The sequence below is a fragment of the Mustelus asterias genome, chromosome 1 (assembly GCF_964213995.1).
Source record: "Mustelus asterias chromosome 1, sMusAst1.hap1.1, whole genome shotgun sequence".
Classification (NCBI taxonomy): domain Eukaryota; kingdom Metazoa; phylum Chordata; class Chondrichthyes; order Carcharhiniformes; family Triakidae; genus Mustelus; species Mustelus asterias.
In genome coordinates this window covers 144995238-145018054 of record NC_135801.1, presented here as the reverse complement: position 1 = coordinate 145018054, position 22817 = coordinate 144995238, and the positions used below count along the sequence as shown (strand labels likewise).

General features: G+C 38.7%; 1 protein-coding gene across 4 annotated transcripts in view; it reads right to left on the bottom strand.

Annotated features, from left to right (window-relative positions):
• wdr7 (WD repeat domain 7) overlaps nt 1-22817 on the bottom strand; it is a 660051-nt gene that overhangs the window by 200044 nt on the left and 437190 nt on the right. For all 4 annotated transcript variants that reach the window (XM_078219900.1, XM_078219908.1, XM_078219891.1 and 1 more), the window contains one exon: nt 3257-3443. In XM_078219900.1, the coding sequence (XP_078076026.1) occupies nt 3257-3443 (187 nt within the window). The remainder of the gene's footprint in view (nt 1-3256; nt 3444-22817) is intronic.

The following is a 22817-nucleotide window of genomic DNA, read 5'->3' as shown; positions in this document are numbered from 1 at the left end:
ATGTTGATCTCCTGGGCCGTACCTGACATGGTTTCACAGCTGCTGCGGAAGAGAGGAGCCTAAAGCCTAGAATTCCCAGAGCCAGTAAGTCCAGGGTCTCGGGCCGGAAAGATATTGGTAACTCAGGGAGAGGAGGTGTGGGAGGTGGGGGTGGGGGATTTCAGGGAGGGAGTGGATAGGAAAGAAGAAGTGGGTTCAGTCTAAGAGGAGGGCCATCCCACAATCGGCAAAGGGCAGCCTCTGAAGAATGGCGCACTCCCCTTCCCATTCCCATTCATGTAAAAAAAAGGGCTTCCTGCTCTCACCCTGACGCGCACATCAAACGTATTATGGCATGGGTATTGTATTATCAGGATCAATAGACTTGATAACAAGCCTAACTGACCCAGAATTGTTTCATTTAAATATGGTGTCCCCCCACCATATTATAGGGGTGAGCTCGGGGGTGGGCAGGAAGGTGGTGGGATGGTTGCCCACTCCATTCTACATGTGCCCCCCCAGGGGGAAATGTGCCTGCCTGGGGGCACATAAAATTCAGCCCATTGCACAGATGCAAGTCTGTCTTTCTTTCCAGTAATTTTAATATCTTGGAGCATCTCCTGCTGTCAACATTAATTTTGCATACATACTGCTACAAAACATCTTAGCAACAGTTACAAGCATAGAAGAAACAGTATTGAAAACCAGGTGAATATAACGGGCTATTAAAGCACGTGTTCACACTTTTAAAACACAACGAATGATATAAACACACAAAAAAAAACACCTCATGTTTGAATCACTTGTTCAGCAAGCTAATTACTATGCTTTGAGCAAAGGTAGAAATATTAATTTCTGACATCAGCTTGCTGCTGGGCAGAGAGCAAAATAAATTTACTAACAAAATCTAATTTCCAACCAGCAACCACATCTCATCTCTAACTCGAGCTGTGCTCAGCGCACTGTGCTGCCTTGCATTAGCCCCTTTCTAATAAACATTGAAAGATTACACTCTCAGTGTAACTATATTAGAAGGGGTCACAGCAAGTCAGAATCATTTATGTAGTATATCTACATTGAGTGATGTAATCACTCAGCAATTTGAAGCTCACATCCTCCCTCAGGTTGCTGACTAGATAATGATTACGAGTGGATAGTATTTGCACTTCACTTTCTGCAATACCAGATGATAATGTCATAATGGAATATTGCTAACTAACAATTTTAATATCCTGACAAAAAAGACAGCTTATGATAACACCCCTGGACTTGGGCCAATTCAAGTGTTTTCCAAGTGATGAAAAAAAACATAAATCCCTGAACAAATCGTGCCAGAGGCAAAAGAATGGTTTCATTCATCACTGAATTTGTTTCTGTTTTCTAATCTTGGAAATTCAAGATCTAAAAATAATCACTGGGTAATTATATTGGGTAAAGAATTACCAAAAGTGCGTGTTAAGTATCAATTTAAAATTAGAGATGCTTAAAGATGAACATATTCGTGAAGATTACATTTTTCTCTGAAATGATTTGGCTGGTACAAATGCAATATCATAGTTTGACACTTTTTAATTTTTAATGAAAAATAAATACAAATGTCAATTTTAAAGCAACTTCTTTATCGTCAATGTTAAAATCGAAAGTTCAAAGATGCGAACAGCATTATCATAGAAATCATAGAAACCCTACAGTGCAGAAGGAGGCCATTCGGCCCATCGAGTCTGCACCGACCACAATCCCACCCAGGCCCTACCCCCACATATTTACCCGCTAAGCCCTCTAACCTACGCATCTATGACTTATTTTCTGCTAATTTCACCTCCCACCCCCACCCCCCGCACCCTAAACCAAAGTAATGATTGTATTTTTAAAAATTGTGCTACATCCAGGGCAGTATGGTGGCACAGTGGTTAGCACTGCTGCCTCACAGCGCCAGAGACCCGGGTTTGATTCCCTGCTTGGGTTACTGCCTGTGCAGAGTTTGCACATTCTCATCATAGCTGCATGGTTTCCTCCGGGTGCTCGGGTTTCCTCTCAGTCTGAAAGATGTGCTGGTTAGGTGTATTGGCCATACTAAATTCTCCCTCAGTGTACCCAAACAGACGCTGGAGTGTGGCGACTAGGTAACTTCGTTGCAGTGTTAATGTAAGCCTACTTGTGACACTAATAAATCAACTTTAAACTTAAAAACAGTTGACAACAAGGAAGATTATGTTTTAGGAATTTCTGAATCTGGCAAATTAACATTGATATATGCTGCTATTAACCGAGGGTTCTACAGTTCTGGTGTAATTACACTGGGAATGTTAAAGCAATTCCTTGACAGGGCATAGTAACAGAGCCACATTAGCTTCTCCCAGTGACAATCTGGTCATTCAATACTTGAGGTCAACTTTTAGTAAAAAAGGCAAAGGAAGCTAAAATAAAAAAATAAATTATAATTAGAATGATTTAATTACAAACCTTGAGAGATTTGTAAGTAAAATAAAGATGCATGGTGTGAGATTTCTCATTCTAAACTCATCTAGTTGCACGGAGATAAAATCGGATCCATTGTATTGAATGAATGCAGCTGCATAGATAGACAGGAGGTTAGGTGTCAGAAAACTATTAGGCCTTTTGGAACTTTTTCTGGATTGGTGGAATACTAGCAGTGCTGTACTTGTACAAGAACTATATTGAAATGTGAGAATAACACAAATCATGGGGTGTGACAAAATGCAAAAAGGTAGGAAATCACTGGGGGACAAAGATAAAAGAATGAGCAGTCAAACTTCAATACAAAATAACATGAATTGTGACCCTTAGAAAAACATGAGAAGGAGCTACTGTAAGATTCTTAAAGTGAAGGAAAGATCCAGGGTCACAGGTACAAAGAACTTTACAATAACAATTTGCTTTGATATAGCACCTTACTGTAATAATAATCCTCAAAGGCGCTTCAGAGAACTTCTGGCCTCTTCAAATATTTCTTTTTTTTGGCTCTGTGCTCCATTATGTAATGCTTTGAAGTGATTCCTTATATTAAAGGCACTATATAAACATACATTTTGGTTGTTGTGAATACCATCACATTAATTAGAATGACAACAATCCAAACACTTTAATGTTCCTATTGTATAGCTTTCAATTGAAGTCCTCTAAATTCCGAGTGGTGTAAGACACCACCAATTTCTGAATGGGAAATTATTTTTCACTAGTATAGGATAAAATCATTGCAATTAAGCCACCCTTTTCAAACTGTTTTGGATTTATATTTTTTCAATTCTTTACTTACTTAGTGAGGTGCTTTTCAGCATCAGCACAGAGCTCCAGAAGTCCCATCAACACAGCCGACACATCCATGTAGGGCTCCCACACAGTGAAACCACGCCCAATCAAATCAATGGCAGTTCTGCGGATTGTGCTGTGCGCTGGAAGCTTAGGGCTCGCGGGCTGCAGCAGGAGGAATGTCAAAGCTTTGCCTGGTAATGAAAATAGGAGATGTTAGAATAAAACACAAGTGAAAAATTTTTACAACTAAAATATATGAACTTTCAGATGTTCCATACTTGATTTTAAAAAGCTACAGCATCGACTGAAAATTCCAATTTCAGATATGCTGCAGAAATTGGCAATTGGTGAATATTCGGACTAGAGTGATTGCAGAATTACTTTTGCGTGCACTAATGTTTAGATTTGGCAAGCTGATTTGGCACTGTCGTGCTATTATTGCCAAAGAATGTACATACGTGTGACGTGTCCATTTTTGTCCCTTTACCAGTAGTAGCCATGCCAGTCAACTATATTTTGCAAAATTATAAATATCCATTAGTCAAAGGGAGCTATGGTATTCTCTTCTTGAGTAGTGCTTTTTCCATCAGTATTCCATGGATTTAGAATAGAAAAACCAATAAACAAACATAAACCAGAGAGCATTGCATCACCAACACTCAACAAAACTGGAAAACTGAACACCTGCAGTTTTCTTGCCTCCATTAGCAGCATCATCGTCTTGGTTATCACATGTGGACAATGGGTCTCTTTACTGACGTCAGTTTTACTAGGGTGTTTTGGGGCACACTTGATTAAATATTGCCTTGATGTCAAGGGCAGTCACTCTCATCTGTGCAGTCCTGCTCTTTTACCAATGTTTGGACCAAGGCAATAATGAGGTCCGGAGTGAAGAGGTCCTGGTGGAAGCCAAACCCAGCATCGTTGAGCCGGTTATTGGTAAGTAATTGGGACTTGTTAAACTGTCAGTGATCTATATCAGTGCTTTCATTATCTGCATTCATGCCCTGAATGAAGGTGAAGGTGGTAGTCAGTATGGCAGTTAGCAGATAGCACAAAGATTTGTTTTACCTGGTATGAAAAACAAAATTAACATCAGATCTAAAAGTATTAGGGGAAGTGGCATGTGTCCAACATATAACATTTAATGAAGATAGTTATGATGTTCTGCAGATGACAGGACCAGTATTAAGCATGCATATATTATGCAGGGCACGGTACAAAGTGTGTTGAATTTGAAATCACCTGGATGTTCCAGCGCATCAGTTGCTAAAAATGCATGCTGTGAGCCTAGCGTAAGGGCTAATAAAGTGCAGGGATGTACAGCTAGCATGATCCAATCTAAAACAGTAAAGTATATATTGTCTTCATATAAGATCTTGGTTAGGCTTTGTCCATTTTCAGTCCCCTCAGATGGTGGGTAATATAGTGGCCCCGGGAAAGATTCAAAAGAGAGCCATGCATATTTAACAGCCCTTAGTTCTTACCATAAGCTTAGAGAGCAGGATCTTTATAATTTAGCAAAGCGCAGACTTTGGAGAAATCTGATTGTGGTATTTAAAATTATGAAGGAGCAGACTACATCTTTGTTGATAGACTATTTAAACAAAATATTTGCTGAAAAAAAAATGAGTGCATAAAATGCTCAAAAAGTTGGTGAATGATTTCCAGGACTGATATAATTGAATAAAACAATGGGTGGAATGTTGGCTCATATGCCTTTTGGAACTCGTTTTAAATTGCCTTTTTGGAAGAGGGACTTCTCAGAATTATTTTCTCATTATCTGTTGCTTTTCCTTTCCCAAATTTCATTATCGCTGGACATTGAGACCTTTGGGGGTCATGCCATTTATTTTGTAACTCGGCTACATCGTACAAGCACAATGGAGCAGCTGATCTTGTCTGCCATTTTTCTAAGTTTGTAATTTAAAGAACTCTTAAATAACCCGGTTCTGTATTTGCACACAAAACGAGAATAGCAGAGAAACGACAATTCATTAGTCAATAATTTTGGAAAGCATTTTTGATAACAGTTATTGGGCTCTATAACCCTGATAATGCCTTCAGGTTTCGCCTAAGTATTTAAGAAGAAGCCTTTAACAAAATAGGGAAATTGGGAAAGTGAAGTTTAGCCTCTTTTATTACATTACACACCTTGATGGAAAAAAAGAGGAATTTATGTGGTATTTGACATTGCTACTTGCATTTACAGCTTCCATACATTACTCAATAATTTATACAAAGATAAAGGGTGCAATCTTACCTGATGTTCACACCACGTTTCCACTGTAGTGAAGTCGGAGAATTTGGCGGCAAGCCAAATCTCCGTTCACTGCAGCGGGATCGGAAGATCCCGCTGGCGTGAACGGTGGTAAGATTCTGGCCAAAATTTCTTGCTAGCAAATACTTCAAATAATTATTTTTAATTTATATTTTTAAAATAAAGGCAATATATTAGTTCTAGCAAAACATCAAGCCCAAGGAAGTTCATAACTCAAAATCACAGGTCAAAAAATCTGGTTCATGTCAGTTGAGAATAAGCCTTTTTTGTTAAAACCTTGGAAAGGTTCCAAAGCACAGCTGAAAAGAATAGGCTGTATTTGCTCTTTGCTGCCTCATATCATAGCATTATGACATAGTGTTAGCAATGTATCACTGACTTAGTATCAGTCTCCCAAACAGAAAAGAAGAGCATCTTTGGGTTACAAGCTATAGACCCTGTGAATGTAGCTATGTTTCTGCATTGGTCAGCAAAGTGCACAAAGGGGAAGGGTCTCAAGAGAGTGTCATGGCAGCTTATGCTGGCATTTATCGGAAACCTTTTGGCTATTGCTTACAGATAAGGATAGGGTGAATTATAGTCTTAGCTCACAGCATCACTCTGTGCTGGATAATTATCTGGCCACATAATGATAAGTGTAGAGAGGGCCACGACTACAGTTTTTGCCAAATGTAGACAGGAAGAAGGTAATTGTTGAATTTTTAAAATTGATTTTTCAATAATATTTTGCGTAACTGTGTCACTTTTTTTTAAACAAGTTAACATCTTTCACATATCATTAGAATCTAAAGCTCAAGTACAAAATCCATGAATGTCAGTTTAGAAAGGAAGCAGCCAGACTAAGCAATTTTCTTTTCTTGCAGAGAAAGAACATTTGTGCAACACAGATATTCATCTTGAACTGGACAAGCAGCCTAATTAAATAACAATGAAAATAAAATAAGACAGCAGTGATGCAGCAACAAAAATACATGGACATTAGTGGCTTAGGTTTCAGCCCTGGAACTAAACACACGCAGGACCGCCTAGGTTTATCTCACAAAGCAAATGTGTTTAAACATTAACATTCCATAGCCATCATAAGCAAAAACTTTCCATAATTTCAAATTTAAGGCCCTCAAATTTCTTTGGTGAGATTTTATTAAATCCTTTAAGAATTCAGTTATGTAAGTCAATTGTGGAACTGGAAATGTTGTTTATAAAAATGTCTAGCTATCTGAAGTATGTGTGGCAATATTGGGCCAAAATCAATCAATAGTCACAATAATTGCTGAACTGCAGTGGCAATATAGTAATATAGAGATTGTGCTATATATAATTGGTTACTCAAACATCCTGTTTTAACATTTGTTCTTCCCGCAAAGCCCACCAATTATTTGTGTTAATTACAAATAATAGTCTATCCCCTCTCGAGCCCAGCATGAAAAAATCTTATATTGAAATTCTTAGAAATACAATGTAATGTCATCAGAATATTACTTTTGAACAGCGACATTTTTCTGTAAATTATGTTAAGTTTGACCAGAAATTATCTAGAGGAAGGGAATGAATATTCTCACTAAAATAGGAGCATTAACTGGGACCAATGAATGCTGTACTTCTGATTCACTATAAATTCCCCAGCTCCTGTGCATTTTTTGGAGCTACATTGTTTTAAAATTAACGTACATCACATAGACTAATCATTTCAATTGAGAAATGGACATCTCTACATATTAGCTTGTGTATTCATGACTAAATGGACATTATACATGGCATTCAATCATAGATGTTGAAACCAATTCAAGCGACATTTTGAAATTAGGAAAAAATATATAGAAAAGCAAATTGCTAATGTAGACATTTGCTGAGAAATACAAAAATGAATAGCTAAACTAGATTTCAAGTCACAAATGCAGATAACAAATTTTGAGTGTGAAACTGAGATTGAAGCATTTCTGAACCTGAAGATGTGTGTGTACAGTATTATACTTCATTCTTGCCTGCAGCAGACATTCTGACGGACAGTGATTTCCAGATTCTCTGCAATTGTCTTCATTTCTCAAAGCAAAAGATCTTTACTGGAGGATTAATAAACTAGAATGTAATAACTGTAAGCTTGCAGAGATGTAATTAATTTCCATAGTGAGTTAGCATATATATTTTTATACAAGGCCATTGTGATGAACATATAGTGATAGAGAGAAGAATATGTTGATAAGAGTTAAATGAAGATGGGTGGGAACAGACTAAAGACCAGCATGGACTATTTGGGCTGAATGGTTCGATTCTGCGCTGTAGATTACACGTAATTTTATGTTGCTCCATACTGCAACGAACCACATAATGAACTGGACTCTCGACTGGGCTAACAGGGGCAACAAAAAAAAGTTCGGGAAAAATGTTTTTTTTAATCCTCAGTTATCAGTTATGGTGCCATTGAAGAAAGTCAAACAGGTCGGCTGCCGTTTTTACCGCCAGTCAATCTAATTTGGTTTCACAGTAACTTCATTGCAGTGTTAATGTAGGCCTACTTATGACACTAATGAATAAACTTTAAACTGTTGCATGTGAGTGACATGCAATTAAAAACCACAAATTTAAAAAGCGCATATCACATTTTTGAAAAATAAAGCCAAAACCAACGAATGCAATTTTGGCCTAGCTATTTCTTGTAATACAGTAGTGTGGTGGTTGTGTTAATGGAAGAGTAATCCAGAGGTCTGGATTAGAAGTAGAGAGAATGCTGGTTCAAATCCAGCTGTGGCAGTTTCAGAATTTGCATGGAGTAAAAACAAATCTGGAAATAAAAATCTAGCAATAATAAAAACGATCATGAATTGCGAGATTGTCGAAAAACCCAATTGCTTCAGAACATCCTTTAGGGTAGGAAACTCGCTGACCTTTCCTGGTCTAGTCTAAACATGATCCCTGTCACACTCCAACCGAAGTGACACAACCGTGAAGTGCCTTGGGGTGTTTTACCATGTTAAATGTGTGATATAAATGCCAAGTAATTGCTGTTAAGAAAATTACAGGCTGTTTGATACTTATGTAAATTTAGTTCTCTTGTGCTGGAGAAGTTGTGATCCAATTTCTCTGGGAGGCAATAGGGTTGCTAGAGAATACATGGTGAGAAGTGGCTGCAGCACCCTGGCCTAAAAAGACAAAAAAAAACGCTTCCAAGATTCAAGTTCCATTTTTGTTGGAATCAACAAAGTACTAAGAAAATGCAGTTTAAAATTAGAAAATTAAATGCGATGCATCACTAAGTGATTTGATACAGGTCTCAACTTTGATTTCACAAGTTTAACAATATGGCTGGTAAAACTGCAATAAAAATAGATTTCCTCGACCATTACAGAGTTTCCTTGAATAAAATACAGAAATTCATAATTGCTCATCATAGCTATCTTGTACAAAAAATATTTTGTAACAGGTAGAGTAAATTAGACAGATTGAATATTTTGTAACAGGTAGAGTAAATTAGACAGATTGAATATTTTGTAACAGGTAGAGTAGATAGATTGAAAAAAATGGGACTCGTATCAACAGTCCCAAATTACATCAAAATCAACAAATCATCCTTGGAAATTACAACTGCTCACAAATTGCAGCAGGCAGCCTTCAAAATCTGAAGGTTGAAAACATCAGATACGAGGGCAAGTGCGAGGCAGCAACCCGTGAAAATAAGATGGCTTTTGTTAAATGGCGACATTGTTACTCAGATCCACTGGAGCAGAGAAATCTCTATGCTAACATTGGTCTATCACATTGAGAAGGGTATGTGTATCCACTATGGATGCTATGCCCTTCATGAACTCTGCATTCCTCAAAATTCAGGAATTGCACTAAAATGATGGATATTCTCTTGAAATGGGATTTGGGTCTCCAAGATGCTTTCTCAAGGTGATTTATGCAGCAATCATTGGCTCAAATGTATGTGTGGTGGTGGTGGTGTGGGGGGGGGGGGGAGGCGGGGGGCGGAGCCAGGAGCAGCAATGGAGCAGCCAGTAAAGTGGAAGAACCAAAGAGGAAGGATCTTCAATTGTGGGATCCTTCACCATGTTTCCAATTGAAATGAGAAGAGCAGCATGCGAACCCAAAAACAGCCACGCAAGAGACTGTGAGCAATGAGTACAATGTGTAAGCCAAGCAAACATAAAACTCACGCAACATATTTATGCCCTGAAACTTGCCTGGGAAATAGGACTTGGGCATTGAAGGAAAAAGGGGAGAAAAGAGGGAACAAGTAGAGAGGGAGTGTGGCAATCCCTCCCTACAGCAGCCACTTAGCGCTGTGCAGGCTGCTTAATGGAGTAGATCCCAGAATGGATGAGGACATTTCTTCCGCAATGGGATAAAAACCCAGGGTTGCAATGAACTGGAAAACCCAGTGAACAAAACATAGAATTGAATTCATTTCATACTGGCAGAGCTCCAAGAATAGGCACAAATCAAAATGAGAGATTTAAATAATGTGTTACAAATATAAAGTTTTATAAGATTGTTACATTTTGAGGCTGTCTCTTTAATTTAGGTTAAAATGAAAGAAGTCATGTGGCATGTGCTTCGGTCTCCCCAACATCAGGACTAGATGACGTGACTGTTAAAGATTAAAAGGAGATCCAGGTTGCGTAAGGTGTTCACAGTCAGAAACAATGGCAGCAGCATCAGCGTTTACTGCAGTTAGACTGCTAATTCCAAAGATATGAGAATGTTGGTTGTAGACAATTATGTTTTAAAATGTGAATTTACTTCCAAGATAAAAGAGAGTTGGCATTTACTTTAATAACCATTTCTACCTGGATACAAGGCTCATGTGATTAGCACTGTCATTGAGGTGGACTGTAGGAGAGAAAGGGTTTCTAAGATTTTTCTGATAGGCAACCTGCCAAGATCCAGGAGAAAGAGAGAGAGCAGTCAGAGACCAAAAGTTCATATGGTCCACTGTGTAATGAACCATTGCTGGGGGGGTGGGAGGGAGTTCATGCTCAGATTGGAATGACCAAATTCATGAGTAATTAAAATAAGGCTGGATGAGAGGGAAAATCTCCAGGAAAAAGCCTCACCATAAAAGGCAGGTTTAGGGTTAAAAGGTTATCAAGGGAAGGAATACAAACCCTCAGGATCTAAAAATCACTTTGGAATGGATCCTGGAAAATTGAATGATTGCATAATGGACAGTGAAGTGGGTTTTTCAGTTGTGTTGCAAGTTAAAAGTATAAGTAAGTGTTTAGCCATGGTGTTTTAGTATGTTTGTTACAGTAAAAGTCGTAAAACTTGAAATCTTTATGTTTCATCCTTACAGCTATCAACTGGAAGTTCAAATTTCTTTTTGGTCTCTCGGGGTTTGGTCTCCAGAGCTCTTTGGTCTCCAGAGGTTTAAATTTATCAGTATATTTTATCATTTCAGCTGTAGTGCTGGAGAGACTACCAATGCACTGCACCAGGGAGAGATAGAGTGAATCTATTGACATGCATTTTTTTTCTGTGCCAGTCACTGTTAAACAGAGACCACGTGCAAATCTACAGGGAGAGAAACAAAACATAAACATGCCAGTTGACATCTCCAGTTAACAGAGAACTCTTCTGGTGGAAACCTAAAATCTGATTTGCATTACTTCCAAATCACTTATGTGAGATGATATTGCAGTTCCTGTATGTGGACACCAATTGGATCTGTTTTATTACCAATCTCTCCATGTAGCGGTTTGTTGAAATTTAAACACATTCAAGAGAAATCTCCAGGACCCAAATAATTTCACACTTTGATTGAAATACAATAACCAAATAGCAAAAGATATAAACTCTACCGTATCATCGTACTGCACTGTTCAGCTTTCATAGTATGACACAACAAAATAATAAAGCAGTATACCTGGATGAGTTTTTTTTACAAAAGTAAATAGAACAAACCACAATTGTATTATGTTTCTCCAATTTAGCTTTTATAACGGTCATCATTTTAAATTTACAGAAAAACAGTTACATAACTGCCAAATGAAAAAGCTTGCCTTTTTATTGGCAGTTGAAAATAATAAATATTCAATAAATGTTATTAGATTCCAGAGATGTGTTGTGCAGGAGCAGAAATCTACATCTGCTTCAATCTGGACAGATCTTAACAAACCTCTTTACAGGCTAAGGAAAGAAAAAAGGCTATTTCTGATAGCAAAACGATTGTAGTTTATTTTTTTCACCATCTTACACATGAAGTGGTCAGAACAAAGAGTCCTCATTCTGCTGCCCATTTCTGAGAACAGACATCTTTGTTTAAGCTTTGACTTGGCTTAAATGAACGAATTAATATTGACAAAACATCAACTAAGCTAATGATTGTTAGTTAAGGCAATAAACATGTCACATTACAGTCAGCACAGTAAAGAGGTAATTAGCTCTGGAAAAGCACTGCTGATTGGAGCTGTTGAGATCCTTTGCTCTTAACCTTTGAGCCCATTATCTGGCACAGGACATACGCCGCTATGCTAATCTGGATTCACAGTTGACAGCTTGGTTGCTCGGAAGATAGTGTGTATTCATCAGCATTCAGTTAGTATTAGCTTAGACCAAAAGTGTGAATTTTGAGCTTCCATGTATTAAAATTTTATGTGTTGTTTAAAAAAAATACATTCTACCATGAATAATATCAGAAACAAGAAGTCGCCACTGCAAGATTTGTTACTTATCGTTAAAACTATGAACTTCAAAACTCCTCCACTCAATGGAAAAGATATAGAAGCAAAATTAGGTTTATGCAACAATTGTTACACATTTAGTATTCTAACAATTTATGCTGCATCACACTGGTGAATAATCTATAAAACCATTTCTAAATTTATTCAGGCTTTTGGCACACAAGTTTATTTCAACTTTCTTCTTATGTGTTCCCTATTTGACAGTTGTATCTTTGCAAATATTTTGTTTGTAACAGCAGCTTAGTGATACCTACCTTCCTTGAGAAATACAATTTCTCTTTTGATTTGAGAGGCTGAAAGTCATGCATGAATGAATCAGCCAACCCCACTGATGCAGATATAAATCATACTTCAGTAAGAATTATGAATTATCCTCCATTTGTCATCAATTAACCCTTTAATGGATTTCAGACTGTAAAATCACCATGTGGTAAAGAAAGTGACAAGCAAAAAAAAAATTTAAAAGTTATTTTCTGTTTTGCACAGAGGATGGCAAAAAGGTTATAGTACAAGCAAAGAAACAGAGTCCGGAAGCTTTAACCATAAAGGTGGAACTCAGGTAGTTTATCAATGTCACATCAACCCTAAAATGTGTAACTGACGGTATATACTGTAATGTATACAAATGGAGCTTGTGGGATGATTAATTCAATTTTCAGCAAGTCTTTACTTGTCCAGCTGTAAGTATTATGATGAGTCCTAGCTTCTACAAATGAATTACATGACATCAAACCAAAGAAAAGTTGAAATATTAATATCAGATTTTATTCTGCTGGTAACCTCCATGTCCGACAATTCATCCAACATCATTCCTACCTCAGCCAATCTGCTGCTAAAACTTTAATCCATTTCTGATATTTCCAAACTTGACTATTCTAAAGTATCCCATCATTCACCCTCTGTACATTTCAGCTCATTCAAAACTCTGCTGCCCATATCCTAAATCCCACCAAGCCCCTTTGAGCCATCACCCCTAAGTTTGGTGGCATCATTTGACTCGCTAGTTCAACATGACCCACCCTATGTTCAATCTCTCCATGGCCTCATCCTTTCTTATCTTTGTGACATCCATCAGCCCCACAAGCTTCACGGAAATCTGCGTTCCTCCACCTTCTCTAGCACACCTGATTTTCTTTGACCTATTACTGACAGCCAAGGTTTTATGTCTAGGCCCTAAACTAGAGAGTTTTTTTCCTAAGCCTTTTAGCCGCTTTAACTCCTTTAAGATGTTCTTTAAAATCTACCTTTGTTACCCATTCAGCCTATATCACTTTCTGTGGCTTGGAGTCAAGTTTCGTCTGATAGCGCTCATGTGAAATGCCTTGGAGCTTTTATAATGTTCAAGGCATTACATAAATATAAGGTTTTGTTTGCATGTTACTGGAAAATAAGCCAGTTTTGCATACAAAACTGCAGTAAGAAAGTGAGGCTGAAAATGTTTTAAACAAATTTTAAGCTTGGGTAGCTTAAAATTTGCTTTGGAGCCTGAAAAAATAGGTATAATTTCCTATATATTGGTTTCTATCCTCCAACTTGTAGTTTCTGCTTAGTATTGTATTTTTTGCTGGAATGTTTGATAGGAACATAGGACTCAGGTGCAGGAGTATGCATTTCGGCCTTTTGAGCCTGCCCCACCATTTGATAAGATGATGGCTGATCTAATTGTGTTCTCAACTGCATCTTTCTTTTTACTCCATATACCTCAACTCCCTTGTTTGTCAAAAATCTATCTAATAAACCTTGAATAACTTCAATGATCCAACCTCCACTGCTTTCTGGGGAAAAGAATTCCACAGATTGATGACCCTCAGAGAAAAGAAAATCTCCTCATTTTCACCTTAAAAGCAAGACATCTTACTTTTAAACTGTCTCCCCCACAAGGGGAAACATCCTTCTGGTGTCCACCTAATCAAACCCCCTTAGGATCTTCTACATTTCAACAAGATCATCTCTTATTCTTTTAAATTCCAATGGGTATAGGCCCAAACTCGTCAACCTTTTTTTCATAAGACAACCCCTTCATCCCAGGAATGCGTGAAGTGAACCTTCTCCAAAAACAGTATATCATTTTTCAAACAAGGAGACCAAAGCTGTACATGGTACTGTACATGTGGTGTCACCAAGGCCTTTCACAGCTGCAGTAAAACTTTCCAACTTTTATATTCCTCCCCCTTTCAATAAATGCCAACATTCAATTTATATTTGTTTCCTATGATGTGAAACTACAGGACAAAAAGATTACATTATTTTTACCACAACAAGTTATCTTTTTACCTATAAAACCAAAACACATTTTCTGTAGTTAGTTTGAAAGAAAAAATGTACAATTCTAAGAAGGTTTAAAATATAAAGCAAGCTGGTAAAATAAACACAGTAAAATAATCACAAATGAAGAAAATTCACCTGATGCTTCTCAGGTCGATACCAATTAACAATAAAATAATAAAAAAAAGAGAACAGCAGATTTTTATATATGATTTTCTTTGGAATTTTTTCAAATTGTAAAATCCCAATTTGACCTTAGTTTGAATTATACCATGTAGCAGTGCTATAGAAAGACAGCAGTGCACAATTGGGGATATATTGTGTGAGGAGACTGATTTTATTATGTTACAATATACACAAAGTACTCAACCTCCTTGTAATTCACTGTTGGAAACAACATGGTATTATTGAATTTCCTGTGTCATAAATTCAACTCTCTTTCAACCCATTTGCTCCTCTTTGCTTTTTTTTATTGTATTGGTTTTACTCTGTTACGTGTTCCAAATACGCATCTTTTTCACTTTGCCACTTGATCTTATGGTTTCCCTGCCATTTCTTTACATCTCCCCATGGTAAACCTTACCTTTGATTTGGTTTCCTGCTGAGCGTCTTCACATTTTTATTCTCTGCAGAGGGCTGGCAAGTCACCCCTTATGTTTACCCAATTGGATGGACACTGCCTCATATAGCAACTTGGCAAAATGGATCACTCATGGCGAGCGGAACTGTCATTCACTTTTGCTGTGACAATTACTTATAACAATAAAATTGCTCCAAAATCTGAATAACCACTCTGTAAACCAACATTAGGCGTTGTAGAAATATCACAAAGGTAACTTCAAAACTGCCACATTCTAAATGCCATAGGTTTTGTTGACTTATGACATCAGGGCCCTTTATTAACATCGCCATCTTATAACGATTCCCAGGTATGTGTTGTTGTTTGTATAAGAGACGGTCAACCATCTTTGCTAAATCCCAAATTGCAAACGCTGGCAGATTGACAGCTAACACAATAGTTTTAGTCCTCCTTCCCTTCTCACCTATGAACTGATCAGTTAAAAACATTCTTCACACAGCATTATCTTTTAGGAGGATATTACATATTTTCAGCAAGTCAGTTACAAGAACATGTGGTTTGTGTACTCGCGTCACTGATCAGCACTCTATTGACAAACACACAAATGGAATCTCGTAAAAGAAACACAAGATGATTGGGCAACTTAGTTTTAAAATTATTCAATATTTAAATACAAACCAGCAGCAAAATTCTGTGAGGGCCCAGCAAAACATCGTCCTTTCACACTGCCTTCAAATTCCTCATTTGTAATATCAAGTGAATAATTTCAATAAAATATATACATTTATGTAAGTTTTGGCTTTTTAAACATTATAGTTAGAAAAGATGCATTACAATATTATAGCTCTGGAAAAAAATAGCTAAAAATACTTGTTTTGGGAGAGTTTGACCACAGAATAGAAAGTATGAAAGCAAGAAGTTGAACAACAAATAAATGAGGCATGTAGCAATTTTCTGACTATTGTCAATAGCAAGAGTAATCCTGCGGTACCTCAGTTACAAAAGACAGCATCATTTAAGTACCGACCAGCAGGGTCTGTGACTCTCATTCAATTACTGTATTAAAAGATGTGCATACTTCACAGGACTCACCTTCTATGAGGAAAATAAATTGTTTCTCCCAATTTGTTACAGATGCTAAATGTTAGGGTTTTTTGTAAAAATAGCTTCCTGTTCTAATAAGCCAACCACAATCTATTTTGAGCATTTTCTCCACAGGGCCTCACTGAGAATCAGGAAGAACAATAGCAGCAGACAAATCATAAATGCATGGAAGGGTAACTATTCCAGATGACTAAAAATATTCACTGTGGCACACTGATATCCCACACATTCGCTAGTCATAGTGGTTCAAAATTTAATTTTGTGGAAACAGATAATCAGGTTTCATGGGGCCCCAGTCTCCTTAAATAGGACACAAAGGAACCCTGAACATCCTATTTATCCTCCATAATAACATGCCCTGAGGCACCGCTATCGTAATGCTCTTGTCAGTTACCCATCACTGAGAGAAAAAGGGGAAACAAAGAGCCCAAGGCAGATTTTAGTATACCCACATGCAAAAATCTTTCAATGTGCCAGCAAGGGTTTAGCAAACAAACAAAAGGAAGACTATACCAGTTGAGCATAAACTGCATAATTACAGTTACAGAAAATCCTAAATTTTTGATGCAATTATTCTTTGGAAAATGGCTTTAAACTACACTACACAGCCTTTAAACATATCCTTTAACAATCAATTAATACCAAACATCAAAACAATTCCGTTTTATTCATAAAGAGTTTGTGTTACAAAGCGTAAGTGCAATTTTTCATGGGATCAAATTATTAGGGATCAAGGTTGACACTGTACATCTTTTAGAAACTTCTGGATTGGTGAAGAGAATTAGAAATGTCTTTTAAGAGCTACTCGCAGTCAAGACCTCACTTGGAATCTGCATTTTTCAAATCTACCCTTGCAGTTAAAGCTAAAATACAGCACTTAAGTTAAATTACACAATTTGAACATGGAAGGCTGAGTATAGCTCGTATGGCACCAATACAAGGAAAAAGACGCAAGAACTGAAAACAGCCGAGCACATCATATTATATTCCAATTCTATAAGGTCACAATGTTTTGTTACCATTTTCCAAAAGAAATGGTTTTATCCCAATCGAATTTTCAGTCAAGTAATCTAAAATCCAAAGGACAGTCAAATCAAAAAATTAAATGAAGATGATGTATTTGGGTTATGGAATAACTTTGCAATTTGACTTACTGTACCCAGGACAAGAAACATCACCTATGTTGAAAGAGATTTATATCATATAAAATATTTTCTTTCAATTTCTAATTGCAGAAACAATTTATAAATATTTCAAAAGATCCTGGTAGCATTGTAAACATATATTTAATTGTGGTGTGCACAAAGACATCAAAGCCTACGACTGCAAAGGTAGGATTTGAGGTAACAGTTGATATACGGGAACATAAGTTGCTTTCTTTTAATAATACTCTTTAAATTCTGTATTTAATTAAGAGGATAAATTTGGCAGAGATTTTATGGTCTCTCTGTAGAAAAATGTAGAATGGAGGGCTGTTTAAATAAATGAACTAGCATTCATACTGTAAGAACATAAGAAATAGGAGCAGGAGTCGGCCATCTAGCCCCTTAGGCCTGCCCCGCCATTCAATAAGATCATGGCTGATCTGATAGTGGTTCAGTTCCACTTACCCGCCCACTCCCCATAACCCTTAATTCCCTTATTGATCAGAAATCTATCTACCTGTGACTTAAACATATTTAATGAGGTAGCCTCCAATGGGCAGAGAATTCCAGAGATTCAGGATCAGTCTCATGTTGGACAGAGCTGTGTATACCAGCAAGCATGGAGACAGCTCCTAGCTTGGAACCTTTACTGTATCTTTGTAAATAGCTCTTAGAGTCAATAAACATGTACAGGTAACCTATACATGACCACAAAGACTTTTACAGACCCATCAATACGTAGCCAACACCTTGCAACTGTAATTACAGAAAACTAACACTACTGCTGCAAAAACTGGGCCAATGCATCCTTAATGTAGCAAAACATAAGAACAAGAACATAAGAACATAATTGGAGCAGGAATAGGCTATCTCGCCCATTGAGCCTGCCCTGCCATTCAAATAGATCATGGCTGATCTGAAAGTGGTTTAGTTCCACTTACCCGCCCGCTCCCCATAACCCTCAATTCCCTTATTGATCAGAAATCTATCTACCTGTGACTTAAACATATTTAACGAGGTAGCTTCCACTGCTTCAATGGGCAGAGAATTCCAGAGATTCACTACCCTCTGAGAGAAGAAGATGCTCCTCAACTCTGTCCTAAACTGACTCCCCCATATTTTGAGGCTGTGTCCTCTAGTTCTTGGTTCCTTTCTAAGTGGAAAGAATCTCTCTGCCTCTACCCTTCATTATCTTATATGTCTCTATAAGATCTCCCCTCAGCCTTCTAAACTCCACCGAGTACAGGCCCAATCTACTCGATCTCTCCTCATAAGCTAACCCCTTCATCTCTGGTATCAACCTGGTGAACCTTCTCTGTACTCCCTCCAAGGCCAATATATTCTTCCGCAAATAAGGGGACCAAAATTGGACACAGTACTCCAGCTGTGGCCTCACCAGTACCTTGTACAATTGCAGCAAGACCTCCCTGCTTTTATACTCCATCCCCTTCGCGATAAAGGCCAACATTCCATTTGCCTTCTTGATCACCTGCTGCACCTGCAAACTGAGTTTTTGCGATTCATGTACAAGGACCCTCAGGTCCCTCTTCACAGTAGCATGTTGTAATTTTTCACCATTTAAATAACAGTCCATTTTACCATTGCTCCTTTCAAAGTGGATAACCTCACACTTGTCAACGTTATACTCCATCTGCCAGATCCTCGCCCACTCACTTAGCCTATCCAAATCTCTCTGCAGACTTTCCGCATCCTCCACGCAATTCGCTTTCCCGCTCATCTTTGTGTCATCCGCAAACTTTGTTACCCTACACTCGGTCCTCTCCTCCAGATCGTCTATGTATATGGTAAACAATTGAGGCCCCAGCACCGATCCCTGCGGCACGCCACTAGTCACCAACTGCCAACCAGAGAAGCACCCATTTATTCCAACTCTCTGCTTCCTGTTAGATAGCCAATCCTCAATCCACGCTAACACTTTACCCCCAACTCCGTGTACCTTAATCTTCTGCAGAACCTTTTGTGAGGCACCTTATCGAACGCCTTCTGGAAATCCAAAAACACCACATCCACCGGTTCCCCTCTGTCAACTGCACTCATTACATCTTCATAAAAATCCAGTAAATTCGTCAAACACGACTTTCCCTTCATGAATCCATGCTGCGTCTGCTTGATCGAACCATTATTTTCCCGGTGTCCTGCTATTTCTTCTTTAATGATGGATTCCAGCAACTTCCCAACTACGGACATTAAGCTAACCGGCCTGTAGTTACCCGCCTTTTGTCTACCTCCTTTTTTAAACAGTGGCGTCACATTAGCTGTTTTCCAATCAGCCGGCACTTCCCCAGAGTCCAGCGAATTTTGATAAATTACAACCAACGCATCCGCTATTACTTCTGCCATTTCTTTCAGTACCCTGGGATGCATTCCATCCGGGCCCGGGGACTTGTCTACCTTTAGTCCCACTTTAGTAATAGTAATCGTTTTAAGGACCTCCCCCCTACAGTCCCACGACCATCAATTTTCGGTAAGCTATTTGTGTCCTCTACCGTGAAGACCGACACAAAAAACTTGTTTAAGGCCTTGGCCATTTCCTCGTTTCCCATTATTAAATCCCCCTTCTCGTCTTCTAAGGGTCCAACATTTACTTTAGCTACTCTTTTCCTTTTTATATATTTGTAAAAACTTTTACTATCAGTTTTTATATTTTGTGCTAGTTTAGTTTCATAATCTATCTTTCCTTTCTTTATCGCTTTCTTAGTAGTTCTTTGTTGTTTTTTAAAGCTTTCCCAATCTTCTAATTCCCCACTAGTTTTGGCCACTCTGTACGCATCGGTTTTTAATTTAATACTCTCCCTTATTTCCTTAGTTATCCACGGCTGGTTATCCCTTTTCTTACATTCCTTCTTTATCACAGGAATATATTTTTGCCGAGTACTGAGAAAAATCTCCTTAAAAATCCACCACTGTTGCTCAGCTGTCCTACCAACTAGTCTGCGCTCCCAGTCTACATTAGCCAATTCTGCCCTCATCCTATTGTACTCCCCTCTGTTCAAGCAGAGGACACTGGTTTGGGACCCTACTTTCTCACCCTCCATTTGTATTAGAAATTCAACCATATTGTGATCACTCATTCCAAGAGGATCCCTCACAAGAACATCATTAATTTTACCTGTCTCATTACACAGGACCAGATCCAAGATAGCTTGCTCCCTCGTAGGTTCTATAACATACTGTTCGTGGAAACTATCCCGACAGCATTCTAAGAACTCTTCCTCAAGTCCACCGCGTCCGACTTGAGTCAACCAATCAATATGCAGGTGAAAATCCCCCATTATACAATAAATGGCAGAGTCATCAGGAGTATAGAAACACAGAGGGACTAGGTGTGCAAGTCCACAAATCCTTGAAGGTGGCAACACAGGTGGAGAAGGTGGTGAAGAAGGCATATGGTATGCTTGCCTTTATAGGACGGGGTATAGAGTATAAAAGCTGGAGTCTGATGATGCAGCTGTATAGAACGCTGGTTAGGCCACATTTGGAGTACTGCGTCCAGTTCTGGTCGCCGCACTACCAGAAGGACGTGGAGGCATTGGAGAGAGTGCAGAGAAGGTTTACCAGGATGTTGCCTGGTATGGAGGGTCTTAGCTATGAGGAGAGATTGGGTAGACTGGGGTTGTTCTCCTTGGAAAGACGGAGAATGAGGGGAGATCTAATAGAGGTATACAAGATTATGAAGGGTATAGATAGGGTGAACAGTGGGAAGCTTTTTCCCAGGTCGGAGGTGACGATCACGAGGGGTCACGGGCTCAAGCTGAGAGGGGCGAAGTATAACTCAGACATCAGAGGGACGTTTTTTACACAGAGGGTGGTGGGGGCCTGGAATGCGCTGCCAAGTAGGGTGGTGGAGGCAGGCACGCTGACATCGTTTAAGACTTACCTGGATAGTCACATGAGCAGCCTGGGAATGGAGGGATACAAACGATTGGTCTAGTTCGACCAAGGAGCGGCACAGGCTTGGAGGGCCGAAGGGCCTGTTTCCTGTACTGTACTGTTCTTTGTTCTTATGATTATTGCTGTTCCATTTTTGCACGCATCCATTATTTGCTTGTTTATAGCCCGACCCACCTCAAAGTTATTATTTGGGGGCCTATAGACCACGCCCACCAGTGACTTTCTCCCCTTACTATTCCTTATCTCTACCCACGATTCCACATTATGCTCCTTAGAGCCTATATCGTCTCTCACTACCACCCTGATGTTATCTTTAATTAACAGAGCTACCCCACCTCCTTTTCCTTCCTGTATTTAATCACATCTCAGGACACTCACAGCATTTCACATTCATAGATACAGAATTCCTACAGTTCAGAAAAAATAATTTGGTCCATCAAGTCTGTATCACCTCATCGAAATAGCAGCCCACCCAGGCCCTCCCCTCCACCTTATCCCTGTAATCCCATGAATTTACCATGGCTAATTCACCACCCTATGCATCTTTGCATGCCAAGAAGAAATTTAGCATGGCCAATCCACCTAAGTTGTACATCTATGGACTCAAAGAATTAATTTTGAAGAAATTGTCATATATGTACGGGAATATCCCTAAACGGGTGTGGCAGTGGCTAGCACCGCTGCCTCACAGCGCCAGGGATCTGGGTTCAATCCCGCCTCGGATAACTGTCTCTGTGGAGTTTGCACTTTCTTCCCATGTCTGCATGAGTTTCCTCCGGGTGCTCTGGTTCCCTCGCACAGTCCAAAGATGTGCAGGTTAGGTTGACTGGCTGTGCTCAATTGCCCTTTAGTGTCAGGGAGATTAGCAGAGTAAATATGTGGGGTTACAGGCTAGGGCCTGGGTGGGATTGTTGTTGGTGCAGTCTCAATGGACCGATTGGCCTCTTTCTACACTGTAGGGATTCTATGAAAATGGTGAACAGCATGAATGACCAAATAATCTATTTTTGGTGAGGTGAATGAGTAAATATTGATCAAAACATTGGCGATAACTTGTTCTTTTACAAATAGTGCCACAGGATATCTTGTCTACCTGAACATGTGTCACAGGTTTATGCTGCATCTGAACGTCGACACCTCCAACAAGTCAACACTAGCTATTTACTGCACTGAAGTGTCAGTTAGATGATATAGTCAAAGCCTAGAATGCAACTTGAGCCTATTAATCAACACTGAGAGATGAGGATGATGCCACTTGACACAGGTATTTTGGAAAAAGGTCACATTCTGGCTCCTCACAATGACTGCAGAGATGAGTTGCCGTGGAACAAAAACTTCTCATTTAATTATTATATTTGTCTTCTACATGCACATCTTCAAAGCACAGTTTAACAAAGTTTGTTTACATGATGGGAAGCCTCTTCTAAGGTTTTTCTACGTGATTAGACACAATAGAGATGCAATTATATTTATTATTTGATTTGCTCTGTCTACATTTTACAGGTTTACATATTGCTTTGTATGTAAGATTTTTCAATTCAATTATTGCTGAAAAAGGAGGCGTGTCAAAGCATTTCGTCTTGCACTCATTAAGGCACTTC